Source organism: Chiloscyllium plagiosum, chromosome 39 (assembly GCF_004010195.1).
Source record: "Chiloscyllium plagiosum isolate BGI_BamShark_2017 chromosome 39, ASM401019v2, whole genome shotgun sequence".
Classification (NCBI taxonomy): Eukaryota; Metazoa; Chordata; class Chondrichthyes; order Orectolobiformes; family Hemiscylliidae; genus Chiloscyllium; species Chiloscyllium plagiosum.
The window spans coordinates 20,434,518-20,462,481 of record NC_057748.1 but is presented as its reverse complement, the minus strand read 5'-3'; the positions used below and the strand labels follow the sequence as shown (position 1 = coordinate 20,462,481).

General features: G+C 42.6%; 1 protein-coding gene across 6 annotated transcripts in view; it reads right to left on the bottom strand.

Moving 5' to 3' along the window:
* Positions 1–7,072: 7,072 nt before the first annotated feature.
* The window catches only part of LOC122542317 (ubinuclein-2-like), an 81,330-nt gene continuing 60,438 nt past the window's right edge, over positions 7,073–27,964 (bottom strand). For 3 of the 6 annotated variants that reach the window (XM_043679955.1, XM_043679959.1, XM_043679956.1), the window contains 3 exons: positions 21,630–21,888; positions 19,067–19,147; positions 14,351–14,448 (listed from right to left, as the gene is read on the bottom strand). In XM_043679955.1, coding sequence (XP_043535890.1) covers positions 14,366–14,448; positions 19,067–19,147; positions 21,630–21,888 — 423 coding nt within the window. In that variant the 3' untranslated portion in view covers positions 14,351–14,365. Of the gene's footprint in view, positions 9,261–14,350; positions 14,449–19,066; positions 19,148–21,629; positions 21,889–27,964 lie in introns of those variants that run through there. The other 3 variants (XM_043679960.1, XM_043679958.1, XM_043679957.1) reach the window with 2 other exon arrangements.

The following is a 27,964-nucleotide window of genomic DNA, read 5'->3' as shown; positions in this document are numbered from 1 at the left end:
CCTTCTTGTCTGGTGTAATCTTTGAAAAAAAATTTGTCTGCCAAGGTTAAGCTGATTACATTTCTAATTGGGTTTTCTGAGTGTGCAGTGAACTTTCTGTCTGTCTGGATTGCAGCACCAAGGAAACATCTGGAGCATACCACTGAGGTTGCTGTTTCTGTTGCCGCTTGCTGACTTCTCTGAAATGGTGGGCACAAAACCAACTGGAGTCTGCTGTAAATGGGAGGCTGGCTGAATTGGCATCTCAGCATTGATTGGTACTTGCTCTTGCCCTTTTGAGGCTGGGCCTGTTGAAATCAGGCAGAGTGACAGAGCTCTAGTTATGCAGTGTTGTCAATGGTCAATTTCTGCCCTGAGTGAGAAGCTTAATTAGTCTTAATATTCCTGAGATTTTTTAATTAGGATTGCTTGATAAATAAAATGGTAAATTAGGAACATCAGAGTTCTTTTGCAGCCAAATGGGAAAGGGGGTATCTTGATAGGCAATAAAAATTGTCTATCTCTAATTGGCATTGAAAATGGTGAGCTGCCTTTTTGGAATGTACAGTCTGCCTGTTGTAGGTATGCCCATGGTGCTGTTGAGGAATGAGTTCCAAGGCTTTGACCCAGTGATAGAGACACTAGTTAATATAGTTCCAAGTGAGAAATGAGGGACTTAAAGGGGAACTTTCAAATGGTGTTGTTCCCAGGAGTGTGCTGCCTCTACGGTTCTACACGGTAAAGGCTGCACGTTTGGAAGGTAGTGTTAAAGAAGACATGAAGTGCGGTTTGTAGATGGTAGGAACTGCTGCAAAATATGCATCAGATGGAAGTGAATGTTGAAAGTTTTGGATGAGGTGCTAATCAAATCCTGCTTTGGCTTGGATGGTGTATAGCTTTTTGAACGTTGCAAGAATGAGTGCTGTTCTAACAAGTGGAGAGTTTTCTATCACACTCCTGATTTATGCCCTGTGGTTGACAAAAGGCTCTGGGAATCAAGTATCTTGTCATAAAATTGTTTGCCTCTGAGGCTACAGTACATGGCTGGTCCATTTCATTTCTACTTCAACTCTAGTAATTCCTGGGATGTTAGTATTGGTGATTTGGCAATGGTAATACTGTAGTACCTCCAGGGGAAATGGTTTTGTTCTTTTGAGTATGATCACAACCTGGGAGTGAATGACTACATGAATGTGTACCACCACTCTAGTTGCTTGAATGTTGCATAGTCATACATATTACTTCAGTATCTTGGGAGTTGCAAATGCTGATGATGATCAGATGGAAGGTTGTTGAATTCAGGACATTGCCCTGAGGAAGTCTTGCTCTGATACCCTGGAATTGAGATAACTGCATTGATCAACCACAGCCACCTGCCAAATATGACTAACCAGTGGAGCATTTACTCCAGTTCTAATTTGTGGAATGTGGGTGCTTGTGTCTAGATCAATGTTTATTTTTTGAACTCAAGGCTTGCCTGAACTATTCCATAGGGCAGGTAAGAGTCCAATCATATACCAGTGGGTCTGGAACTGCATGTGGAATGGACCAGCCCCCAGGTAAGTACAACTGATATTCTTCCCTAAAGGGTATTAGTGAATCAGATTTTTTTTACAATAATTAAACATTGGTTGGCATTAGATTAGGTTTTGATTCCAGAATCTTATATTGATTTCAATTTCTGACGTGGTTGGTATTGAACTCCTTGCCATAGCATGTGTCTAGGTCTCTTGGGACAGTGACCTTTATAAATATGCCACCACCTATCTTCTTACCGCCATTTCAATGTGGCTGCTTCATGCTGCATTTGGCTAGCACCCCCCTCGATGTAAATGGCAGTCACACTCGCCTCACTTCTGTCATTTGCATGCAATGGCAGCATTTCGTTTCAGCAGCCATGTTGTTCATGTTTGGTAGAAGTTGTAATATTTTAGGAATGGTCCTTTGATTTGCCATCCTGTACTATCTTCGGGTTTAATTAAGACCGTAGAGTACTCGCATTTGTGTATTTCATTTGCTCTGTTGTAGCTAATCCCAATGTCAAGGTAAATACTGAAATCTCCCGATCATCTTTTTGAAGATGGGAGGTTATCTCACGGCATTGGTTCATGAATTTGTCATCTGATACCCAAAATTGGTGGCCCATTCTTACTCACTAAAGGATTATTGCAATTTGCCTGTCGATTTGCAACTTTGGTTATGAGGGCCCCTACTTTCAATATGTAGGATATAAACAGTGCTTGCCTAAGGACAGTTGCAGTTACACGAACAAATGGTCTCGGTGACAGAGTCTGAAGATCATTTGTCAACACATGATTTGAATAGCTTTACAGAGTTGAACTGAACTATTATTGCTTGCAAACTAACGACAACGAAATGATCCTTTTTGACTCAGCACTGATAGCTCTAATTCTTAAGTTGCAGCTATTAAACAGTCCCTTCTAATACTGTAGGAATAGATTTGTGAAACTTGGTGAACAATACAGGTAATTGCAGACCCATTTGCTGACATCGTCACCTGTGGTGATGCCGCTGCTACTAACAGACCTAGTTTCCTGAGCCTTTATGGAGAAAATTCTACAGTGGATGGCGTCACTTCCTCAGCTTGTCAAATTTAAGAATAAAAAATCGAGGCTTTGTGGTTTTATTGCATGAAATGCCTGGAGACATTCTGGTTGAAAAGTGGTGAGTCAATATGTAATGGGTGTAAGAATACCAGTTATTTAACTTACTACGTAAATATGGTGCAATCTTAGGGCGGATCCACACCCGACTTTTCTGCGTCACTGCTAGTAAATACCAAATACTTCCTTTTTGACTGCATTTCCCAATGTATTGCCAAGTGGCTTTTGCCAAGGCTCCAATTCTTGTTTTTCAGCATTCATCTCCTTGCTCGGAGATTACAGAACCTTCGTGGTCCCTTCAGTTTTTTTTGCCCAACTGTTCATGTGGACATTTATACAATCCTATAAATTCAGTAATTTATCCCTTCAAGCCTGAAGTACCATTTGATAAAACTGCGGCTGCTCAGTTTGTTCTGAATTCTAGATTCCATCTGCCCCTTGATTTCTCTTGCCTGACAAGAATCTGTTTACCTCTAAAAACGTTCAGGAACCCCACTTTAACTTTTGATGCAGTATTCCAAAATCTCAAACCACCACAATAAATTTTCCTTCATTTCCTCTAAATGGCAACCCCTAATTTTAAGTGTCCTAAATCTGGATTGCCAACAAACCAGGAAATACTTGCTATGTTCAGGTTATCAACGCCATTCAGTTTGTGGGTCATAGGCTGTGCTTTGTGTCAGAGAGACACCTAGTGAGTTTAACCCAAAGGTTTAAACTTAAGGGGAAAGGGCTGTTGTGGTCTCTACCTGGTTCAAGTTGGATCTGTTCTGGAAAAGTTTGATTTTTAAATAAACCTCAGGCTTTTCTCAACTGAAAAATTCAAGTGTTGAGCAAGAGCATCCCCTGCTGGTAGCAAAATTCACATCTAGTATTCCCTGTGGAATCCCATGGCCAGTCCTGAACCTTCTCGGCTTCCAAAATCTCAATCAAATATATACTTCCTGATTCTAGCATGCTGCAGCTGACGCTCTTGTTCACCCCCTCCTTACTTTTAGATTTGAGGATTCATCCCTGATTATACCTTCTGGAAACTTGAGCTGATCCACGCTCTGCTGCTTGTGCCTTAATGCAGATAGGGGAGGCTTCCCTTACTGTGAACCCACACAAATCCCATATCACTATCCTGCACTGGCTCCTGGTCAAACCCTGTGGTCTGGCCTCTTCCCTGGCTCTGTAACCTCCTCCACTCCTACAAATCACCAAGACACTTACATCTGATCTCTTGAGCCTCCCTGATTTTGATTTCTCTACCATTCTTTTCTTTAGATGCCTAGGCTCAAGGCTCTGGAATTCTCTCCATAAATCCTTTTTCTTCTCCAGAAGTGCTCTTACACAACTGAACATTTTTCTCCCCTATCACCAATAAGTCACCTATATTTTGTCCATCCGATCAATTTAGATGCAAAGCCCATTAAGGGCAATACAGACCACCAAAGTTGAGGCGTTGGAAAAGAGGGGTAATTGGAGCTTCCACCCTTTAAGATATTTCTTTAAACCTACCTCATTGATCAAACTGCTGGTTATTGCCATAAATCTCATTCATCTTAATGTTTAATTTTACTTCATAATATTCCTGTGAACTGCCTTTGGATATTTTATTACATTGAAAGGCTGTATGTAAATAGAGTTTGATTTTAGCTACAGAATGGAAAGTGATAACTAAATTCATGACTTGTTTTGCTATTATGTCACCTTTACTTTACTATATTAGCTTTAGAATTAAACTCTGTTCACCTGCCATGTCATTAAGCCCTTGAACTTCAAAACCTGCTGGAAAAAGTGGCATCCTCAATTTTTTTAATGAATACTACTTGTAATTCGGAGTCTATATTTGAAATAATTTATTTCCACCTCTTTGTTCTATGAAGGAATATTCATTATAATCTCAAATCTAGCTACAATGAATACTAAGTGAATCCTCATTTGAACAGCAGGCTGTCATTATTCCCTTCACAAAAAAGTCTCCTGGGATTTTTCTGCCCCATTCAACTGTCAAACACAGTTGAAATTATTGAACTGCAGATGAAAGACCAGTAAATGGACTTTTGACTAACCTTGGCTCCATTCCTTGCAATACCCTCATAGCTCTAATACAGGCAATCAGGGAACGGTCTTTAACCTTCTCTGAGGCCTGATTGAATGACAATCAATCAATGAGCAAATGACATTAGGATAGAGAGGAAGTCAGATCTAGTCCCTTGACTCTACAAGATAAAGGAGTTATGGAATTTTGAGGTAGTTTTGTTGTTTTAAAGGATGAAATAGGGTAGGTAGAAACTATTCCCTCTGATAGTCCAGAATGAGGGCTAATCTTTAAACACTATAACTAGACTGTTCAGGGGGTTATGCTGAAAGTGCTTTTGCTGACACAAATGGTTGTGGAAATCTGGATCTTACACCACCCTGGTGTTCATCTATCCTGGTAGCTAGTTTTCTGCCTGTTTGTCCGATGTAGTGTTTGTTACAGTTCTTGCAAGGTATTTTGTAAATGATCATTTTGCTTGTCACCAGGATACATGAAAATCAACTAGCCACAAAAAGACATAACTCACTATCACCAGTATCCTTACATACAGATGAGGTAGGAAGGACACCACTTTGACTTGGACAACACATGCATCCAGAACTGTTGTTTAAATTTGGATCACTGCAAAATGGTGAAATTTGTCCATCTGGATAGCTTTCAGTTGCTAGTGAAGGTTCTGTCCTCCATTCTGCTTGTGCTGACTGAGCAAGATACTAAGAACTGGAAGCTGTATTCATAACATTAATGTGTCCATGGCCTTCAAATGTCAACAATAGTTAACGACTCCCCAGTTAATGTCTAATTACAGGTGAACTTCAGACATTGCCCCTGCATTAATAAATCACTATCTTCACTCTTAGTTAAGTCCTGACTGATCATTGTTGCAGGAGCAAATTACTTGTTGAAACTCATTTTGAATCAGTAAGAATCGTGTCCACTAATGCCAGCAGAATCAATTACCAGTCCAGCCACATTTACAGATGAGAAACAGCTAGCCAGAGTCAGCATGAATGGAGGAACCTCTTTCCTTATCACTCACTATCGTTACCATAACTTTTAAGCGTTTAGCTATTTAGTTATTGGTGACTGAGCAAGGGACCTGGAAGGGTGAAGATCGCACTATCCAAAAATATTAACCAGTCTGATAATAAACCAGCTTAGAATTCAAGGCATTAAGTCACTCAGGATGTTGACACTTTTTTCATTCATTTGTGGAATGTATGCATTACTGTCTCAGCCAGCATAATTGCCCTCTAGAAGATGGTGATGAGGAGCTGCCTTCTTAAATTGCTGTAGGGAATTCCAGGATTTTGACCCAGTGACAATAAGGGAATGGTGATAGTTCCAAGTCAGGACAGTGTGTAACCTGTGGCGCAGGGGATATACCAGTGGTGATGCTCCCATGAATCCATTGCCCTTGTCCCTTGAGGTGGCAGAAGTTGCAAGTTTGGAAGATGCTGTCAAATACTTTTGAGTCAGTCAGCATTTGGCTGGGCCCCAGTAGTACCTGCTGGAATATGGCTGAAAATCTATCACTCAACCTTTACTTGCATAATAGTTTGTGATATGGGGAGGGGTTCCAGGTTAGTAAACTGTGACTACTGCATTGCCATACTGATCGATGCTTGCATTGTATGCAATTCAGAGAAGGTTCACTCAGATTTCTACGATAAAGGGGTTGTCTTGTGGGAAAAAGTTGAGCAGGTTGGGTCAAAACCATTGGAGTTTAGAAAAAAGGAGACAACTTGATCCTATTGATAGAAGTTCAGGAGATGCTGAGAGATGTTTCCTAATGTGCCGTGGAATTGAAAACGGGCGTAATATTTCAAAATTACTGGTCTCCCACTTAAGGAGAAATTTCTTCTCTCAAAGGTTATTACTGTTTGGAATTTGGAATTCTGTTTCCTTGAGGCAATGGAAGTGGGGACATTGAGTATATTCAAGGCAGAATTAGATAAATTTTAAACTGACCAGGGAGTCAAAGGTTGAGGGTAAGCAGGAAAGTGGAGTAAGGGCAACTATTAGATCTGCTGTATCCTTACGGAGCAGGCATGAAGAGCTAACAGGCTGAATCCTTCTCCTATTTCTTATGTTAGAATCAAATGTGCTAATATTGATCCTGAAATGTAAAGTAGATTGAAGACATTAAAAAGCTGTTCCCAGTTGGAAACCAACAGCCAGGACCACACAACAGATTTAGGGATGTGGGTTGCTTATGAACCAGCCTCTTTCTCCTGCACGCAGTAGAGACAGATTGAAGCTGCCAAACTGGGAACTGCAGTCAGTCCTGGAGTAACTGGTCCAAATCCAGGGCACATCCCACAGCATAGCCTCTAGACAAAAATGCTTGGACCTGCAGTTTTGGAGAAATAAATTAGGAATCAGCTGCTGTCAACTCCACATCATCTCCCGACAAAAAAAAGACAAGTTGCAAGTTAAATTCATGTTTGCATGTTTATGTATTTTAAAACGTTTTCTGCTTGTCCCTGACAGACGCTCATTCAGGTTGGCAGGTTCCATCTCCCATGACTTCAGCAGACAACAATGCCTCTTTTCATCGACAGAAAACACTGGCAAGCTATTCAACCCGGTGAGGCACAGTCGCCAGCGGCTGCCTGGTTTGCAGTATGTAGTGGCTGCTGTGTATTCCTCTCCCCTTTCTCAGGCCAAGCAACCGCTGTTCATTCCTAGCACCAGAATATCCAGAAGACAGAATTTTCAAAAAAACAATTACCCCATTACAAACTGTATCGTGGGATTCACTGCTCCCTGCTGCTGTAACCCTGCCATTATTTCTCACTGTTAAACACACACTCGTACTCAGCAGGTGGCCTTGGGAAATCTCTCAACACTCTTGGAGAGACAGAAGTTCTGGTTTAAACAGCCCCACCAACTCCTTTAGCCAGACAATGATAAGGGACAGCGCTCAACCTCCCTCCCTGTGCTGGAGGTGACTGGGAATATGCCAAATCCCACCAGCTGCCCTCAGAGCCCCAATTCAGTGATGTGACATTCAGCAACGCCCGCGTTTCCAACACAAAGACTCTAGGGGCAGCCTTATTTCACTCCAATTTGAAGTAACATTAATTAAAAAGAAAGCAAATACAATTAATTCTTTAATTTTGCAAACTGGTAAGAGTTTAAAGGGGTGGGAATCTTGGAGGCTCTTTCACCCATACACCTCCCATCCCCCTGAAGGTGCCAACACTTACAGTGGCATTCAGCCTCATTCAAATGTGGTTAAGGGTAGAGCTTGGAAACTATTCAGCCACAGAGAGTATCACTGCCAAGTCCAAAGCTGTCATTGTCCTTCATGTCTACATGCTGGTTCAACTTAAAGATAGCAACAAGAGTTTATTTTCACATGTTTTCTTTGAGTAGGATACTGAGTTATCAACAACACTGCCCACTTGGGATCACCCGATGTGGCAGTAATTATGAACCGGCTGAACCAGCTCTACCTTGGCAGTGCCTTAACCAATGTAGCACAAGCACCGACCACTGAGAAAGATGGCAGATGCGTAAAGCCAAATGTAGCAAGTATATATTGCAGAATGCATCATGAATCTTCAGACAGCCACTACGTCATCCTCCTGTAATCAGAGGTTGACCAGAACTGCTGCAGGAGCTGCTGCAGTTTCTAAAGGTCATCCAGCTGGCTGGTAGAAAAGCTCACTCTGGGCTACCGAAACTCCTTTCAAAGTAGTTTGCGCCTCTTCCCAACCAATCAATAAGCTGCCTGATCCATAATGTTGCTCATTACGTTATAACAATTGAGTTTGTGTTTAGGCTATTCCAGGCAAAGACTGACCTGCCTGAGAGTAGAAAATCTTGTCAGACTGATTTATTGCCCTTTTAGCACCTTGAATTTTGTCCACTAGATTAACACACCTCCCCTCTCCCTCACCCACCCTTATCCTTTATTCCAATGTCTCACCATCTTCTGTACATAAGGCCTACTGGGTATTGGATAAATAGAACATTTAGAAAAAAAGTCACTTGTCCTGAACTCTTGAACAGATCTTCAGCCTCACTTCTTGCAAAGTCTTGGGCCCCGCACACCATTCCCACTGTCCCCAGGCTTTCTCTCCACAGCCGCTCTTCTCAGGCCTGAGATTTCATCCCATTATTCTACCCCCTCTACCTCAATGCTCTGACTCCAACCCCCACCCCCCGCACTTGGCTCTGCTCCCATGGGACCCATGGCTGCTCTACACATTCATGCGGAAAAAGATGTGCTTTTTTGAATGACCCCTTGCTTTGGAATCCTAATTAACCTTTTTTCAAAAATCCATTGAACAGCTCCGCACGCTGAATCGTCATAGTGGATGAGCTAACAGACAGGTGGACTCGTCAAACTCCGATTCCATTAGGTCTGCTTTGTAAATCAAACACGGTAAATGTTTCCCTTTTCCACAGTGCTCTGGGTCAGAAGTGTTATAAACGTAACAAAAGGAAAATATCCTCAGTCAGGTACCCAACAAGAGACCTCCTAATTGGAGGAGGCCTCTGAACCAATTGGGAAATTTAAATTCGACATATCCCATGAGATGCTGTCTACTGCAACCTCAGAAGTCATTGCGATTTCCGTTGGACCTTTGAAGAGTCTCCCTGGCTTTGGTTGCTGTCTAGGGAAGAGGAGAAAGTGGTTATATTAATAATGTTCAATGTTTCTTTTTACGGTTAAGTGCAGAATCATGCAATCAGAGTTTTACACATAGAAGGGCATTTGCCCAGTTTGACTGTGCGAGCTTCTGAAAGAGTTATCCAATTAGACCATAGTACTATTCTCCTCCTATAGATGTCTGGGTTTTTGGGGGTGGTACTTGGTTGGGACGGGTGTAAACTAGTGTGGCAGGGGGATGGGAACCAAAGGAGCAGGAGTGTAGATGCAGAAATTGAGAGAGAGTTAGAAACCAAGGCAAACATGACTGAAAACAAGAACAGGCAGGGAAATGCTGAAGACAGCAGGGGAGGTGTCGGAAATGCATATTTTCAATAGATAAAGTAGATGAACTTAGAGCTTTGGTTAGTAATTGGAACTATGAGATTATTGCGATTACGGACACTTGGCAGAAAGACGGACAGGACCGGCAGCTGAATGTCCCAGGATTTCAATGTTTCAGGTGTGAGAAAAGCGGATGTAAAAGGGGCGGGGAGTTGCATTACTGGTAAAGGAGTATTTTTCAGCCGTACTGAGGAAGGATACATCAGAGGACTCTTGCCATAAGGCAATATAGATAGAAGTCAGGAACAGGAAAGGTGAAATCACAAATCTGGGGGTATACTACACACCTCCCGACATACAGCAGGAGATAGAGTCATAGAGATGTACAGCATGGAAGCAGACTTTTCGGTCCAACCCGTCCATGCCGACCAGATATCCAACCCAATCTAGTCCCACCTACCAGCACTTGCCATATCCCTCCAAACCCTTCCTATTCATATACCCATCCAGATGCCTCTTAAATGTTGCAATTGTACCATCCTCCACCACTTCCTCTGGCAGCTCATTCCATACACGTACCACCTTCTGTGTGAAAAGGTTGCCCCTTAGGTCTCTTTTATATCTTTCCCCTCTCATCCTAAACCTATGCCCTCTAGTTCTAGACTCCCCAACCCCAGGGAAAAGACTTTGTCTATTTACCCTATCCATGCCCCTCATAATTTTGTAAACCTCTATTAAGGTCACCCCTCAGCCTCCGATGCTCCAGGGTAAACAGCCCCAGCCTGTTCAGCCTCTCTCTATAGCTCAAATCCTCCAACCCTGGCAACATCCTTGTAAATCTTTTCTGAACCCTTTCAAGTTTCACAACATTTTTCCGATAGGAAGGAGACCAGAATTGCACGCAATATTCCAACAGTGGCCTAACCAATGTCCTGTACAGCTGCAACATGACCTCCCAACAAAGATGCGAAAACAGTAGGGCTGTTGTGGGTAATTTTAATTTCCCCTATACTGACTGGGGACTCACTTCGTGCTAAGGACTTGGATGGGGCAGAATTTGAAAGGACCATTCGGGAGGTTTTCTTGACACAGTATGTAAACAGTCCAACCATGGAAGGGTTTATAGTGGACCTGATTTTGGGGGATGAGCCCAATTAAGTGACTGAAGATTCAGTGAGGGAGCATTTCAGGAGTTGTGACCATGATACTGTGAGTTTTACGATACTAATGGATAGGGATAATAGCAGTCCTCAGGTGAAGACGTTAAATTTGGGGAAGGCAAACCAGAATAATATTAGGAAAGAACTGGAGAATTTTGATAGGAGGAAGCTGTTTGAGGGTAAATCCACATCGGACATGTGGGAGTATTCCAAATGGCAGCTGATAAGGTCCCGCAAGAACGAAGGATAGGTGTGGCAAATTACCTGAACCCTTGGATGCCCAGGGATGTCATTACCTTGGTCAAAAAGAAAAAGGAAGCATATGTAAGGCCGAGGAGGATGGAAACTGATTAAACCCTTGAAATATATAAGGAAAGTAGGGAAGAACTTAAACAAGGAATTAGACAGGCTAACGGGGTCATGAAAAGTCATTAACAAACAGGATTAAGAAGAATCTGAAGGGTTTTTATACAGATATAAAAAGCAAGAGGGAAGCCAGGGGAAGGGTTGGACAAAGGGGAGATTCTATGTGTGGAAGCCAGAAGAGGCAGGTGAGGTCCTAAATGAAAACTGTGTGTCAGTATTTACCAAAGACAAGGAATTGGTGGAGGATGATCTCAGGGAGGGAATGTTAAATTTTGAAGCCAAGTTGCTGTTAAAAAGGAAGAGGTGTCGTGCATATTAAAAAATATCAACTTGATAAGTCCCCAGGTCCTGATGGGATCTATCCCAGAATATTCAGGGAGGCAAGAGAACAAATTACTGGTGCACTGACATACATCTTTGTATCCTCTTTGACCACACATGAGGTCTGAGAGGACTGGAGAAGAGGCATTGTTTACGAGGTGTAGCAGGGATAATCCAGGAAATGATGGTCCTGTCAGCCTCACATTGGTAGCAGGGAAATTATTGGAAAAGATTCTCAGGGGCAAGATCTACACACATTTAGAAGCAAATGGACCTGTTAGTGACTGACAGCAGGGTTTTGTGTGGGGGAGGTCGTGCCTCCCTAACTTGATCGAGTTTTTTGAGGAGGTGACAAAGATGATTGATGAGGGAAAAACGGCTGATGTTGTCTCCATGGACTTCAATAAAGCTTTTGACAAGGTCCCTCATGGCAGATTGGTACAAAAGATGAAGTCACATGGTGTCAGGAGTGAGCTGGCAAGATGGATACAGAACTGGTTTAATCATAGGAGACAGAGGGTAGTGGTGGAGGATGCTTTTTGGAATGGGGGGGGGGGGGGGGGGGGGGTTTGCGGCTAGTGGTGTTCCACAGAGATCAATCAGTGCTGGGACCTCTGGTTTCCATAAATTATTTGGAGGAAAATGTGGCTGGTCTACTTAGTAAGCTTGCAGATGATACAAAGCTCAGTGGAGTTGTGGATCGTGAGGAGGATTGTCAGAGGATACAAAAGGAAGCATGGGCAGAAAAATGGCAAATGGAGTTTAATCTGGGCAAATGTTAGGTGTTGCACTTTGGAAGGTCAAGCATATGTGGAAATTATACAGTGAACAGCAGAACCCTTAGGAGTATTGATATGCAGAGGGATCTTGCTACGCAGGTCAACAGATCACTGATGGTAGCAGTGCAGGTAGATAAGGTAGTAAAAAAGGCCTATGGCATGCTTGCCTTCATTGGAATGGGCACTGAGTATAAGAATAGGCAAGTTATGCTGCAGCTTTATAGAACGTTAGTTAGGCTAACTTGGAATAATGCGTAGAGTTCTGGTCACCAGTCTACCATAAAAATGTGGATGCTTTGGAGGGGGTACAGAAAAGGTTTACCAGGATGTTGCCTGTTATGGGGGTTTCACTGTAAGGTAAGAAGGTTGAGGGATGACCTGATAGAATTTAAAAGATTGTGAATGACATGCATAGAGTGGAAAGTACGAGGCCTCCCCCCAAAAAAGGTGGAGGGGTCAATGACAAGGGGACACGGGTTCAAGATGCAGGGGTGGAGGGTTAGTTTTAAGGACAAGTGCGACACAAGGTTTTCCACATGAAGGATGGTGAGTGCCTAGAATGCACTGCCGGAGGTGGTGGTTAAAGCAGACACAATACGTGAATAGGAAGGGAATAGAGGGATACGGATCCTGTAAGTGAAGACAGTTTTAGTATGGAAGGGGAAAATGCATTGGTGCAGGCTTGGAGGGTCAAAGAGCTTGTTCCTGTGCTGCATTGTGCTTTGCTCCCTGGTTTTATCAGGTGAATCTCTGTGCACGCCCTCCAGTGCAATCACATCTTTCCTATAAAATGGTGACCAGAACTACACACAGTACTCCAACTGTGGCCTAACCAAGTTCCTACTGAAGCCCAACATAAATGTCTGGTTCTATTCTATTGAATAATTTCTGCACATTCATCAAGACCTTGACATACTGCTTAATGCATGGTGCTCAGGCTGGGACTCAGTACGCAGTAGCGATCTAACTCACATTCTATAAATATGTAACATACTTTCTTGCATTTGTAATCATGACTCTATTAATAAAGTCTTGGATCCCATATTTTTTAAACTGTTGTCTTAACTTTTTCTATCATCTTCAAGCATTGTACGTATACAAACTCTCAGGTCTCTATGCCAGTACTGTTTTAGAAGTCGACCATTTAGTTTCTATTTTTTGTCTTTGTTTGCTTTCCAAGGTGCACCACATTTCAGGACAGTTTGTTTAACACCAGTTTCACAGCTTAATGACTGATGACAGGATTTGTGCAGCATTCAAAGGAGACCACAACATGGTGAGAGAGTAAAGAATAGTTACTGCGCAGGATTAGTGATGCCGACTTCAAGTCTCACCATAATTTATTTTAATTTCATTTTACTGTCTTTTTCCAGGCCCACATGACTTGGTTAACCCTTTACTTCTCTCTGAAACGGTTCGACAAATCAGCCAATTCATTGTAATTTGGAACAGGTAATAAACAGGTTTGTCAGCGACATTCACGTTCTGAGAACTATAAAAGGGAGATGTTTCCAAGCTCACATGGTGAGATGCTAGTACAGGATTTTAAAAGGTTACCAGATTTTGGTTCCTATTTCTGTTGTTGGGCACAAATGGCTATCTGACACTGTCCTTTAGGACGTAGGCCCCAAAATGATTGATTGATTTGATTTATTGTCACGTGGGGTCTATTCTGTGTGGTATTAGATTACTTATAGTGTGGAAACAGGCTCTTCGGCCCAACAAGTCCACACCGACCCGCCGAAGCGCACCCACCCAGACCCATTCCCCTACATTTACCCCTTCACCTAACACTACGGACAATTTAGCATGGCCAATTCACCTAACCTGCACATTTTTGGACTGTGGGAGAAAACTAGAGCACCTGGAGGAAACTCACGCAGACACAGGGAGAATGTGCAAACTCCACACAGTCAGTTGCCTGAGGCAGGAATTGAACCCTGGTCTCTGGCACTGTGAGGCAGCAGTGCTAACCACTGTGCCACCATACCGCCCACAATTGTTCTATAAAAGCTTTGTTTGCGAGCAGTACAGGCAGACCATGCTAATAAGGACATACAGATCATAGGGTGAAAGAAAAATAGGACAGAGTAAGGCTTACAGACTCTGCTGCACAGGATGTACACAAGGGAGTTTTGTTGTAGAGAGCTTGCAAGGAGTCACCTGATGGTGGCGCCATCTTGAAATTGTAGATAGCAAGTTGCCTTATGAGGAAAGGTTGGAATGATTGGGCTGGTTTCCCCTGGAGTTTAGAAGAGTGAGGAGTTACTTGACTGAAATGTACAAGATCTTAAATGGTCCTGACAAGCTGGATGTGGAAAAGATTAGATTAGATTAGATTACTTACAGTGTGGAAACAGGCCCTTCGGCCCAACAAGCCCACACCGACCCGCCGAAGCGCAACCCACCCTGACCCATTCCCCTACATTTACCCCTATGGGCAATTTACCATGGCCAATTCACCTGACCTGCACATCTTTGGACAGTGGGAGGAAACCGGAACACCCGGAGGAAACCCACGCAGACACGGGGAGAACGTGCAAACTCCACACAGTCAGTCACCTGAGGCAGGAATTGAACCCAGGTCTCTGGCGCTGTGAGGCAGCAGTGCTAACCACTGTGCCACCGTGCCGCCCACTAATGTTTCCTCTTATGGTTGCTTCTCGGGTAAACTAGGGGTTACCCTTCTAGGACAGATATGAGGAAATTTTTATTTAAATTTCAAGAGAGTTGTGCAACTTTGAACTCACTACCTCAAGGAGGTGGCAACAAGGTCATGGAATGTTTTTATTTCCCCCCTCTAATGCCATTTTGATTTTGTACTCCCCTCTTTCCCTAACCATGCCCTTACATTTTTATTTGATATCAGCAATGTCCATAGCAGGCTTTGCTGGTTAACATACAATTGGCCACATAAATGTTTTCCTGGTGGTGGAATAAAGTATTTATATTAAAGTTTAAAAAAAAACAAAAGATGAAGGTAGATTTTTGTTAGACAACAGAGTTAAAGGTCATTGGTTTAGATGGGAAGATCATAAACCATGAGAGACGTAGGAGCAGGAGCAGTCCATCCAGGCCATCAAATCTGCTCTGTCATTAAATACAATGATGACTTTTTTTTATTCATTCGTGGGACACAGGTGTTGCGGCTGGCCAGCATTTGTTGCCCGTCCCTAGTTGCCCTTGAGAAAGTGGTGGCGAATTGCCTTCTTGAACTGCTGCGGATTGACTTACAATGCCGTAAGGGAGGGAATTTCAGGATTTTGACCCAGTGACAGTGAAGGAATGGCGATATATTTCCAAGTCAGGATGGTACGTGGCTTGGAGAGGAACTTGCAGGTGGTGGTGTTCCCCATGTATCTGCTGTCCTTGTCCTTCTCGATGGAACTGGTTGTGGGTTTGGAAGGTGCTAATTAATAATCTTTGATGAATTTCTGCAATGCATCTTGCTACTGATACTGAGCATTGGTGTTGGAGAGGAGTGGATGTTTGTGGATGTAGTGCCAATCAAGGTGATTTTGGCTTTGTCCTGGATGATGTCAAACTTGAATGTTATTGGAGCTAAACCCATCCAGGCAAGTACAGGGTCAGGAGGTGAGTTACTTGCCGCAGTATTTCTAACCTCTGACCCGCTCTTGTGGCTGCTGTGTTTATATGTTGAGTCCAGTTGAGTTTCTGGTCAATGGTAACCCCCGAATGTTGTTGGTGGATTCAGTGATGGTAACACCATTGAATATCAAGGGATGGTGATCAGATTGTCTCTTACTGGTGACAGTCATAACCTGGCATTTGTGTGACATAAATGTTACTTGCCAGTTGTCAGCCCAAACCTGGACATTTGTTCAGATCTTCCTACATTTGAAAATGGACTGGTTCAGTATCTGAGGAATACTAAATGGTACTTAACACTGCACAATCAGCGAACATACCCATTTCCGACCTTATGATGGAGGGAAGGTCATTGATGAAGAAGTTGAAGATGAATGGAAGACACTAAGACACTACCCTGAGGAACTTGTGCAGGGGTGTCCTGGAGTTGAAATAACTGACCTCCAGTCATCACAACAATCTTCCAATGTACTGGGTATGACTCCAACCAGTGGATCAGATAATCCTCAACTCCACTTACCTGCCTTTTCCCCATAACCTTTGACTCCTTTACTAATTAAAATTCCTCCTCAGTCTTGAATATACTTAATTTTCCAGCTTTGACACAACTCCATAACCCTGAGAGAAAAAAATGCTCCTCTGCTTTGTCTTAAGTGTGTGACACCTTATTTTGAGATGATGCCCTCTAGTCCTAAACTCTTCCACAGGGGAAAGCCTTTCTGTATTGGCCCGTCAAGTCCTCTAAGAACCTTGTATGTTTCAATAAGGTTGTCTCTCACTTTTCTAATCTCCAATCAGTATAGTTCCAACTTAGTCAACCTCCTTATAAGACAGTTTCTCCATGTCTGGTATCAGCCTAGTGAATCTTCTCTAGACTGCCTCTAATGCCAGTATATCTTTCCTCAGTTAAGGGTCCCAGTGCTGTTCACAGTGTTCCAGCTGTGGTCTGACTGGTGCCTTATATAGTTTTAGTGAAACCTTCCTACTTTTATACTCCATTCCCTTTGAAAAGGCCAACATTGCATTTGCCTTCCCTATGGCCGACTGAACGTGGATGTTAGATTTCTGGGATTCGTGGACAAGAACTCCGAAATCCTCGTTCTGTAGCTGCCTGCTACATTTCAATAATACTCAGCTTCACTATTCTCCTTAACAAAGTGCATAACTGCACTTTGGAAAGAGAAGACAAAGACAGACAGACAACTTAGCACAGGACTTAAATCCAAACTTTTAAGAGGCATTTAGCCAGACACATGATCAGGCAGGGAATAGAAAGTTATGGACCATATGCAGGCAGATGGGATTAGTTTAGAATGGTATAATGGTCAACACAAACTTGGTGGGCCGAAGGACCTGTTCTGTTCTATGTTGGCACATTTCCCCACATTACATTCCATCTGTCAAGTTTTTAGCCATTCACCTAACCTGCCAATATTCCTCTGCACACTCTTGTGTCACCCTCATCACTTTCCCTCCCACTTACTTTTGTGTCATCCACAATCTTGGTACAATCCCAATTAGTACATTCAAGGATGGGATACTTCTGGACGGTCAGTGCAGACTCGATGGGTCAAACTGCCTCTTTCCACACTGTAGGGATTAAGTGATTCTAAGTCAATAATATGTATTATAAATTATTGTGGCACCAGTCCTGATCCCTGTGGCACACCTTGAGTTACAGATTGCCATCGTGAAAATGTCCTCCAAATCCCAATAGTGTCTTCCACTAGTTAGCCAATCCTTTATCCGCACTGAATATAGTATCCCAACACCATGGGCTCTTATTAAATACCCTAATGTGTAGCACCTTACCAAACACCTTCTCAAAATCCAAATATATTACAGTCCTTGCTTCCTCCTTATCCATCCCACATGTTGTCCCCAAAGGCACGGTGGCACAGTGGTTAGCACTGCTGCCTCACAGCGCCAGAGATCATGGTTCAATTCCCACCTCAGGCCACTCTCTGTGTGGAGTTTGCATGTTCTCCCCGTGTCTGCGTGGGTTTCATCCGGGTGCTCCGGTTTCCTCCGAAATTGCCGTAGTGGTAGGTGAAGGGGTAAATGTAGGGGAATGGGTCTGGGTGGGTTGTGCCTCAGCAGGTCGGTGTGGACTTATTGGGCCGAAGGGCCTGTTTCCACACTGTAAGTAATCTAATCTATAAATTGCGATAAATTTGTCAGGCATGAATCTCTCTTCGTGAAGCCACGCTGACACTGCTTGATCATATTATGCATTTCTAAATGCTCTATTACATCCTTTATAATACCTGAACATTTTCCCAATGACAGGCAATAAACTAACTGGTCTATTTCAGTTTTTTGCTTCTTCATTTCTCAAAATAAAAATGTTATACTGGCAATTTTCCAATCCTCTGGGTCTTCTGCATAATCTAAGAAGTCTTGGAAGATTACTATCAGTGCATCCACTAGCTCTTAAGGTACTTGCTTGGATGCATCAGGTGCAGGGTACTTATCAATCTTTAACCCCATTAGTTTCATTAGCACATTTTCTCTAGTGATAGGCTATTTGCGTTTATTTTCTCTCCTCCTTTTGCCCCTAGAGTATTTAGTCATTTTGGAATGCTATTAGAGTCTTCCACCATAAGGACCGATGCAAAGTATTTACACCTCTGCCATTTCCTGGTTCCTCATTATTACTACTCCAGCCTTATTCTCTAAGTGGCCTATGTTCACTTTGGCTTCTCACTTCTTTTTTATATATTTAAAAAGCTCTTAATATTATTTACAAATCTACATTCATTTATTTTCTCCATCTATATTAGTATTATTTTGGTCACCTTTCATTGTTTTTTGAATGTGGAATTTGAAACATGAACAGATCTTACTAAATGGTATAGTAGGCTTGAAGGATCAAATAGTCTACTTCTGCACCTAATACATACGCATATATGGTCGTGGGGCTGCATTAACACTTGCTCAGAGTCTCCAGATGCTTTGGGGTTCAGTAAATCAGATAACAATCCGTGGCTAAGACGTTGATTTAAATGCAGCTCTTGTTACAAAGTTTAGAGAAATGGTATCACTTCTATGTACCCTCACTGAGGAGTAACCTTAGTCCACAGCACATAAAACCACTGTTCTCCACCCCTAAACTGTGCTGAAAGTCAAATAGCGGACTGACTGGAATAAATTTGGGAATGGATCCACAATTTGTCCCATCAAGCAGCAGGCATCACCCGATGAAATACTTAAAACCATAACGCGTGGTGCCTGTAAAAACAGAACAGTACCTGCGTAGGCCTGTTGTAAGTGGGCTGGCACACTCGATCGGGAAAGCTGTGTAGAACCAGACTGCAAACCTTTCAAAATACCTGTCAAGAAGAGGGAAACAATTATGAGAGCCAGGCTTCCATAACCTAACAGCACAAGCTCTCACTGAGTCAGTCTTTAGGATCACACAAGGCCATGCCCGTATATCATGCTTGAGCCACATCTTCAAAAAAGGTACCAATTAGTCCCAATACTCTCTTCGTCTAGAGCCATGGATTTTCTTTTTCCTTTTCAAGTATTAATCTCATTCCCTTTTGAAAGTTAGCCTTAAACTTGTCTCTAGCAACTTTCCAGACAGTGCAGTTCAGATCATCAGGCCCTATGCAAAAATATGCCATCACCTTCAGGTCTTTTGGAAATATCTTAAATATGTGTCATTCTGTTAATGACTCTCCTGCCGGGGTAAGTTTCTCCTTATTCACCTTATCAAAAACATTTGTGACTCTGAAGATCTCAACACATTTTCCCTCGTCTTTTCTACTATAAAGAGAATAATCTCAGTTTCTCCAGTCTTATCCTTTCATGGACGTCCCTCATCATTGTAAATCTCATTATTGCATTCTCTCAATGTCTTTTCTGAGGTGCGGGTGCCCAGAAATGAATAGATGAGTTGGACCAAGGGGTCTGCTTCTGTGCTGTATGGCTCTATTAGACACAAGCAACAATTTCTCCTTTTTAAATTCTGGACTTGCCCTGCTTCTCAATTTGTTTTGTGATCTACAAATATTTGTGTATGTGAACCCCCAGGTGTCTTTGTTTATGCAACTATTTTAAAGGTGTATAATTTGGTTCACTTTGCTTCTTTTCATTCTTAGCAAAATGCACCACTTCAATGTGCAGCCAGTGACCATGTGTTAAATTCTGCATTCCAGGAGTCTGCTCATTTTGTCAGTTGTCTCTGTCCTCCTGCAATCTCCATTATTATTTATTATTTTTCTGAGTTTTGTGTCAACAAAATGTTACTGTGTAGCTATGTTCAGGTCCTTACTATTTCTTAAAAATAGTGGCTGCCCTACCTAGAGAAGGCCACTATACATTTCCCTTCTGTCTGGCAAACAATCGTTCACCATCACTCTCTGCTTTCTATCCTTTAACTAATTGTGTGCTCTCTATCTATTTGACATCTTGGACTTCTGTTAGGTCTCTTGTAGGGCACTTTATCAAATATTTTGAAAGTCCATTTACACAACATAAGCTACCCTCTCCATTATACTAAAAACTCAAACAATAATAAACATAGCAAGCTCCCAAACAGCAAGCATGAAGAATGGCTCTTGTTGTTGTTAAGCATAGTAAGTTAATATTATCCCAAAATAATTCATGAGGTAAACCCATTGCACATCTGGCTTGTGACTCATAAATCCCTGGCTTGTACTCAGCTGACCTTCACGAACAAGGTGATTCTCATCTCTAAGTTCAAGTCTGTCTAAAGAACTGAACCCAAATTCTAGGCTGGAATTCCAGTACAGTAATAAGGAAATGATGCACTGTCAGAGATGCTACCTGTCAGCTGAGACATCAGATTGGGCCCCATATGCCCCTTCTAATAGATGCAGAAGATTATTACAATGGCTTTATTTTGATAGAGAGGGGAGCATTCCCTGGTCAATTTTGAACCCTCGATTACCAAGTTATTTACCTTCACCACAGAACATCAAGGAAACTTGGTAGACCAACAGTTTTTGGGTTATTTTGAGGTAATTGGATCTCCTTTTCACCAGCAGACCAGGTGAAAAGCTTTTTCTACAACTTTACATGTTGCGATTGTACCCTTTCAGACCCTCCCTGAAAAGCTGCAGTGTAGATGGTCCATGTATTAGCAATTTCCCACAAAACATTGTCTAGTCGATTCTTGAACTCTCTTACCCAACTCCCAACCAGCACCTTCTTCCCTGAACCTCCTAAAAGATAGCCCCTTTTCAGAGGCTCATGGTTCTGCCCGAAACTTCGATTCTCCTTCGATGCTGCCTGACCTGCTCCGCTTTTCCAGCAACACATTTTTAAGCTCAGCCCAGGCCAGCCTCAGAAATGGGGTCCAGTAGTTAAGTCCGTGAATCCACACCATCGTTTACCACGCCATCAAGCAGAGGCCAGTAAGCAGCACACAATGGATTCCCTCCTCTCAGTCTATTACTATACTGATAGGCAACCTAATCCCATCGTGCAATGCAGGACTCTGAAGAAATCCAAAGTGACCACTGCCACCCTCTGAGATATTCACTGGCAAATAGCCCAGGAAACAAGAATCTTACAAAACAACTCAAGCAAACGTCTTTAATATGTTTACGCTCAGACCAATTTCAATCAGTTTTCAAAAGGGAACTGGACAATTATCTGAAGACAGATGATGTGTAGAGAGCAGGAAAAAGGTGGGGAACTGTCAATAGATAAGGAACTCTTGTAGACAGTCATTGAGAGGTACTGTCAGATCTCAGTGCCCCTTTAGCTCATCCATGTGTATGGGACAGGAACTCCATGGACCCTGAAGTGAGGCCTCTCAACCCACCAATTCCAGGGACTTACTTTGTGTTATGTTGTGCTGGAACGGGGCTGAGGTAGATCCAGTTGGCGTGGTGGTGGTGATGTCTGATTCCGAAGCGAAGTTGATCAGGTTGAGCGGGAGCTGGAAGGGCAGGGAGACGGGAACCAGACCGCCCAACATGCTGAACGCAGCAGCTGAGTTCAGGGATGCCGAGGTTGCGTTCAGATTTGTTACATTCAGGGGTGACGTCATTAGGGTCAGAGATGACGTGTTTGCCAATAAGGTCGATCCAGCCGTTGCCTGGAATAACAACAAGTTTATTTATATAGTGCCCTTAATAGAGTAAAAGATCTCAGGGTGCCTCACAGGAGCTTTATCAAACAAATATGACCCTGAGACATGTGGGGATATCTTAGAGTTGATGGCTTATAAAGGGTGCTCTAGAGGCAAAGAGACAAAGAGTTTAGGGAGGGAGCTCCAGTGCTGAGGGTGCTGGAAGCTGAAGTCATGGTTGCTAATGTTGGAGAGATCAAGATTGGAAGACTGAATATCATGAAGGGTTTTGGAGGGTGGTGGAATTAGAGGGAGAGGACAAGGCTATGGAGCAATTTGAGAACAAGGATAAGAATTTTAAAACTAAGACATTGTTTGTCCTGGAGCCCACATCCAAATTTCTGCTCATCCAGTATTGGATATCAAATAAGCGATTTAGAAACAGCAGGGTCAAGTCATGAGAGATGGTGGTGAGGTTGGGCTGGGTGCTGTCAGTGTACATGTGGAACTAACACTGTGCTTTCAGAAGACATTGCCAAAGTGCAATATATGGATGAGAAATAGGAGGAGGAGGAAAGAGGAGATCCTTAAAATATAATGGCACCTAAGCAGGAAGACAAAAAAAATTATTGTAGATAATTCTCTGGATGGGCAATACTTGAATTCGGTAGATATGATGCCACACAGACGGATGAAAGTGGAGAGTGTGATCAACTAGAGCAGGGTTAAAAGTACAAGGCAGTGGTGGACTGGTTTGCCTCCAACATGTTCGATAGTGAACTCATCATCAGCAAACATGGGAGAGTTACAGTCCATGACTGGGGGAGCAGCAAGTAGTTGAGGAAAGTAAGTGGCGGCAGTAAGGGAGTTCCCAGGGATCCACAGCTGCCTTTTGCCAGGACCCATGAGCTGCAGCCTTTTGGTTTGGGAATGGAAGTCATGCCACTTGGCAGAAGTCAAGGGTAAGTGGCTGCAAGGAGGTGGGGGGGGGGCTGCAAAGTGATAGAATAAGTTTAAACCTGTCAGCCAACTATGAGACTGAAGTAATGAATTCCTTGCATATGAGTGCGGAATCTCAAATTTAAGGCTGCCAAAATTCAGAAACTCCTATCTGGGGAAAATGTAGTGGATGCTAGTATCATGAACACTGTCAATTTGAAATTTAAATCTGAGATTGATATTTGAGATGTCATATAAAGGATGGTAACTGGTAAAATTCTGCAACGTTACGGATATGCCATGGAAATGCATTAGCTGTGATCTCAACAGTTTGTGAAAAATGTGCTTATGTTAATGACGTTTTGGGTGAAGTACAGACTGGTTATTAACTTATGCCTGTTATCTTTTGTCATAGTGTGGGGTGTAGGAAACGAATGCTTCTTTGCAGATTATGTTTAACGGAGGACTGTTAATTATTACGGATATTGATGACTTCTTCCAATTTTGTCCATTAGTCTAAATACTTAAACATCAATCACAATACAGCAGGAATTGTTCCTGTGTGAATTCATCATGTAATAAATTAGTTCATGAGAATGAATGTGGAGACCCTGAAAACCAAATGGTAGAACGTAGACTCATAGAATGAAATGCCTATTTTGTACTGTATGGTTCTATGAAAGCCAAAATGTAGCCCTTGGAAAAAAAACCGTTCCCTTAACCAGGTGGATCAATCAGAAGCAGCAAAGGGAACATCATCATAGCCCCTAAGATACAATTAAATTTAAAAACTGATATGAGACACAAACATAGAATGGAAAAACATAGAAAGAAAAACTGCACAGTCAAAATCTTTTTTTAAGACACTTAAATATTAAAGCAATTTCTCTATGAAAGGGACACACTTCTCCTTAATGTAATCTTTTGCTCTGTTGCCAAGTCAATCAGGGCTATAGTCCTGTCAATCAGGGCTATAGTCCTGTCAATCAGGGCTATAGTCCTGTCAATCAGAGCTATAGTCCTGTCAATCAGAGCTATAGTCCTGTCAATCAGAGCTATTGTCCTGTCAATCAGAGTTATAGTCCTGTCAATCAGAGCTATAGTCCTGTCAATCAGAGCAATAGTCCTGTCAATCTATTACAGTCACCAGGAGAAACAATAACTCATGGCCAGCATTCAGTCCATGGTAAGTTTGCTCTTGGTCCTCCTTCCTCAACACCACTGCTCCATTGCTGTCTGATTCTTCTGACAGTGATAGTTACAAACAGCGCCTTTTGCAGGACATCCCAAAGCACTTTATAGCCAATGAAGTGTGTTTGAAGTGTAGTCAGCATTGGATGGCAGGAAATTTAGCAGCCAACTTGTAATCAGCAAGCTTCCATAAACAGCAACAACTCAGTGATCAGCTAATCTGTTTCAGTGATGTTGGTTGAGAAAAAATGTTAATCATGTTTGTTGATGATTGCACAATTTCCTAGATAATGAAGGAATCTATGGCAGCATGCAGCTAATGGAGAACAATATTCAGGCATAGGTTGATAAGTGACTTGTAATGGGTACACCATACAAATGTACCAATGACCACCTCCAACAAGGCAATCTAGCCATGCTATTCAATTATACTTCTATCGTGAATCCCTCATCAACAAGCTAGGGATTTGGATGTGAATTTAGGAGGTATAGTTAGTAAGTTTGCAGATTACACCAAAATTAGAGGTGTAATGGACAGCAAAGAAGGTTACCTCAGATTAGAACGGGATTTTGATCACATGGGCCTATGGGCCGAGAAGTGGCAGATGGAATTTAATTTAGATAAATGCGAGGTGCTGCATTTTAGAAAGGCAAATCAGAGCAGGACTTATACATTTAATGGCAAGGTCCTGGGGAGTGTTACTGAACAAAGGATCTTGGAGTGCAGATTCAAAGTTACTTGAAAGTGGAGTCGCAGGTAGATAGGATAGTGGGGGCGGCGCTTGGAATGCTTGACTTTACTGGTCAGAGCACTGTGTATAGGAGTTGGGAGGTCATGTTGCAGCTGTATGGGACATTGGTTCAGCCACTTTTGGAATACTGTGTGCAATTCTGGTCTCCCTTCTACCAGTAGGATGTTGTGAAACTTGAAAGGATTCAGAAAAGATTTACAAGGATTTTGCCAGGGTTGGAGAGTTTGAGCTTTAGGGAGAGGCTGAATAGGATGGGACTGTTTTCCCTGGAGCATCAGAGGCTGAGGGGTGACCTTATAGAAGTTTATAAAATCATGGGGAGTATGGATAGAGTAAATAACAAAGTCTCTTCCCTGGGGTGGGGGAGTCCAGAACTAGAGGGCATAGGTTTAGGGTGAGAGGGGAAAGATATAAAAGGGACCTAAGGGGCAACTTTTCCACTCAGAGGATGGTGCGTGTATGGAATGAGCTACCAAAGGAAGTGGGGGAGGCTGGTACAATTAAAACACTTAAAAGGCATCTGGATGGGTATATGAATAGGAAGGGTGGAGAGGGCTACGGGCGATGTGCTGGCAAATGGGACTATATTAGTTTAGGATACCTGGTCGGCATGGTTAAGTTTTATAAATACTGTTACACCAAGAGTAGGTCAGAGCTGAGAATTTTGCAGAGAGTAATTCACTTCCCAACTTCCAATTCCTGTCCATGATCTAGAAGGCACAGGTCAGGCACAACACTATTTGGCATCAAGCAACCTCTCTACCAATTGAAATACTTATTCTATACCACCAGTGTACAGTGGTTGCTGTGAGTACCTGATGCACAACAGCAACTTGCCAAGATTTTTTTGCAACACATTCTAAACACAGAATCTTGACCAACTACAAGGCCAAGGCAATAAATGCATTTGCAAACCACCACACTTGCAAGTTCCTCTCCAAGTCACAGGCCTGACTTGGAACTGTATGGCATTCTTTCACTGTTGGGCGGACTTTAAACTAGTTTGGCAGGGAGATGGGAACCTAAGGGGAGATTCTCAGTTAGCTAGAGTGGGTGAGGGCTTAAGGGAAAAGAGAATCATGACAGTAAATAAGAAGAAAGAAGCAGCTGAGCAGTTTGGCACTAAGATGAGTGGAAACCAGGTAGTGACAGAAAAACTGAAAATGTTTGAAAACAAAGGTTCTTCCAGTGGATGTGTTAGGATTAAAAATGGCATAGAAACTAGCATAAGGGCACTTTATCTGAATGTTCGCAATATTTGAAACACGATAAACGAGATTATGGCACAAATCATTACGAGCGGATTTGATTTAGTGGCCAGAGGCATGGTTGCAGGATGGTCATGACAGAATTAAATATCCAGGGATATCAGACTATGCAGAAGGACAGATATTAGATTAGATTAGATTACTTACAGTGTGGAAACAGGCCCTTTGGCCCAACAACTGCATACCGACCCTCCAAAGAGCAATCCATCCAGACCCATTCCCCTACATTTACCCCATCACCTAACACTATGGACAATTTAGCATGGCCAATTCACCTAACCTGTACATCTTTGGATTGTGGGAGGAAACCGGAGCACCCGGAGGAAACCCACGCAGACACGGGGAGAATGTGCAAACTCCACATAGACAGTCGCCTGAGGTGGGAATTGAACTGGGTCTCTGGTGCTGTGAGGTAGCGCTGAGCCACCATGCCGCCCTATGAAGATATGAAGGAAAAGGAGGTGGTGTAGCTCTAATATTTAATTATGACATCAGGGCAGTAGTGAAAGATGATAATGAGAGATGATGGAGGAGTAGGTTGAACCAATGTGGGTGGAAATTAGAAATAGTAAGGGAAAAACTCACAGATAGGTGTAGTCTATAGGCCACCTAATAATAAACAGATGGTGGGGGCAGGGTAATAAACAAAGAAATAACTGATGCATGCAGAAGTGGTATGGTAATTATCATGGAGGATTTTAATCTACATATTAATTGGTCAAATCAATTTGGTGAAGACAGCCTTGAGGAGGAGTTCATACAATGTATCTGCAATAGTTTCCTTGAATGGTATGTAATGGAACAAATGAGGGTGTAAGCTACCCTAGATCTGGTCCTGTATAATAAGCCTGGAATAATTGATGAACTCTTAGCTAGGGATCCTCTTGGGAGGAGCGATCACAGTATGATTGAATTTAAAGTACAGATGGAGGGTGAGAAGGTAAAATTCAAAACCAGTGCCCTCTGCTTGAACAAAGGGGTTTATTATGGGGTGAGGGAAGAGTTGGGTAAGGTAGACTGCGCGCAAAGACCATATGGTGGGACAACTGAAGAACAGTGGAGGACTTTCAAAGCGATTTTTCATAGTGCTCAGCAAAAGTATAGACCAGTGAAAAGGAAGGACTGGAGGAAAAGCGATAATCAACCATGGATAACTAAGGAAATAATGGAAGGTGTCAAATTGAAAGCAACTCCATACAAAGTGGCAAGGATTAGTGGGGAACTATGGGATTGGGAAATCTTTAAAGGTCAATAGGAAGCCATGAGAAAAGCTATAAAGAAAGATATGATGGATTATGAGAGTAAACTAACTCAGAATATAAAAACAGGTAACAGAAGTTTCTACAAATAAATAAAATGAAAAAGAGTGGCTATGGTAAACACTGGTCCATTAGAGGATGACAAGGGGGATTTAATAATGGGAAATAAGAAAATGGCTGAGGCATTGAACAGTTATTGTGTGTTGGTCTTCACAGAGGAAGACACATAAAACATACCAATAATTGAGGACAGGGAGACTATGGCAGGTGAGGACCAAGAAGCAATCATTAGCACTGAAGAGGTAGTGTTGGGCGAGCTAATGGGGCTAAAGACAAACAAGTCTCCTGGCCCTGATGGAAGGGGACTAAAAGAGATGGTGGGGGAAATAGCAAGTGAGCTCATGGTAATTTATTAAAATTTAGTGAACCCTGGGGTAGTTCTGGCAGATTGAAAAACAACAAATGTGATGTACTGTTTAAACACAAAAAGCAGGGAGACAAACAACATGTAACTATAGGCACGTTGGCTTAACTTCTGCAGTGGGGAAAATTCATAGAATCCAAACAGTATGCAAGTAGACCAATCAGCGCAGTGAGTGCACACTGACCCTCCACCCAGATCCAACCCCTTACCCTATCCCTGCATTGAAACTTTATTGCTGGAACAGCACAGCAGGTCAGGCAGCATCCAGGG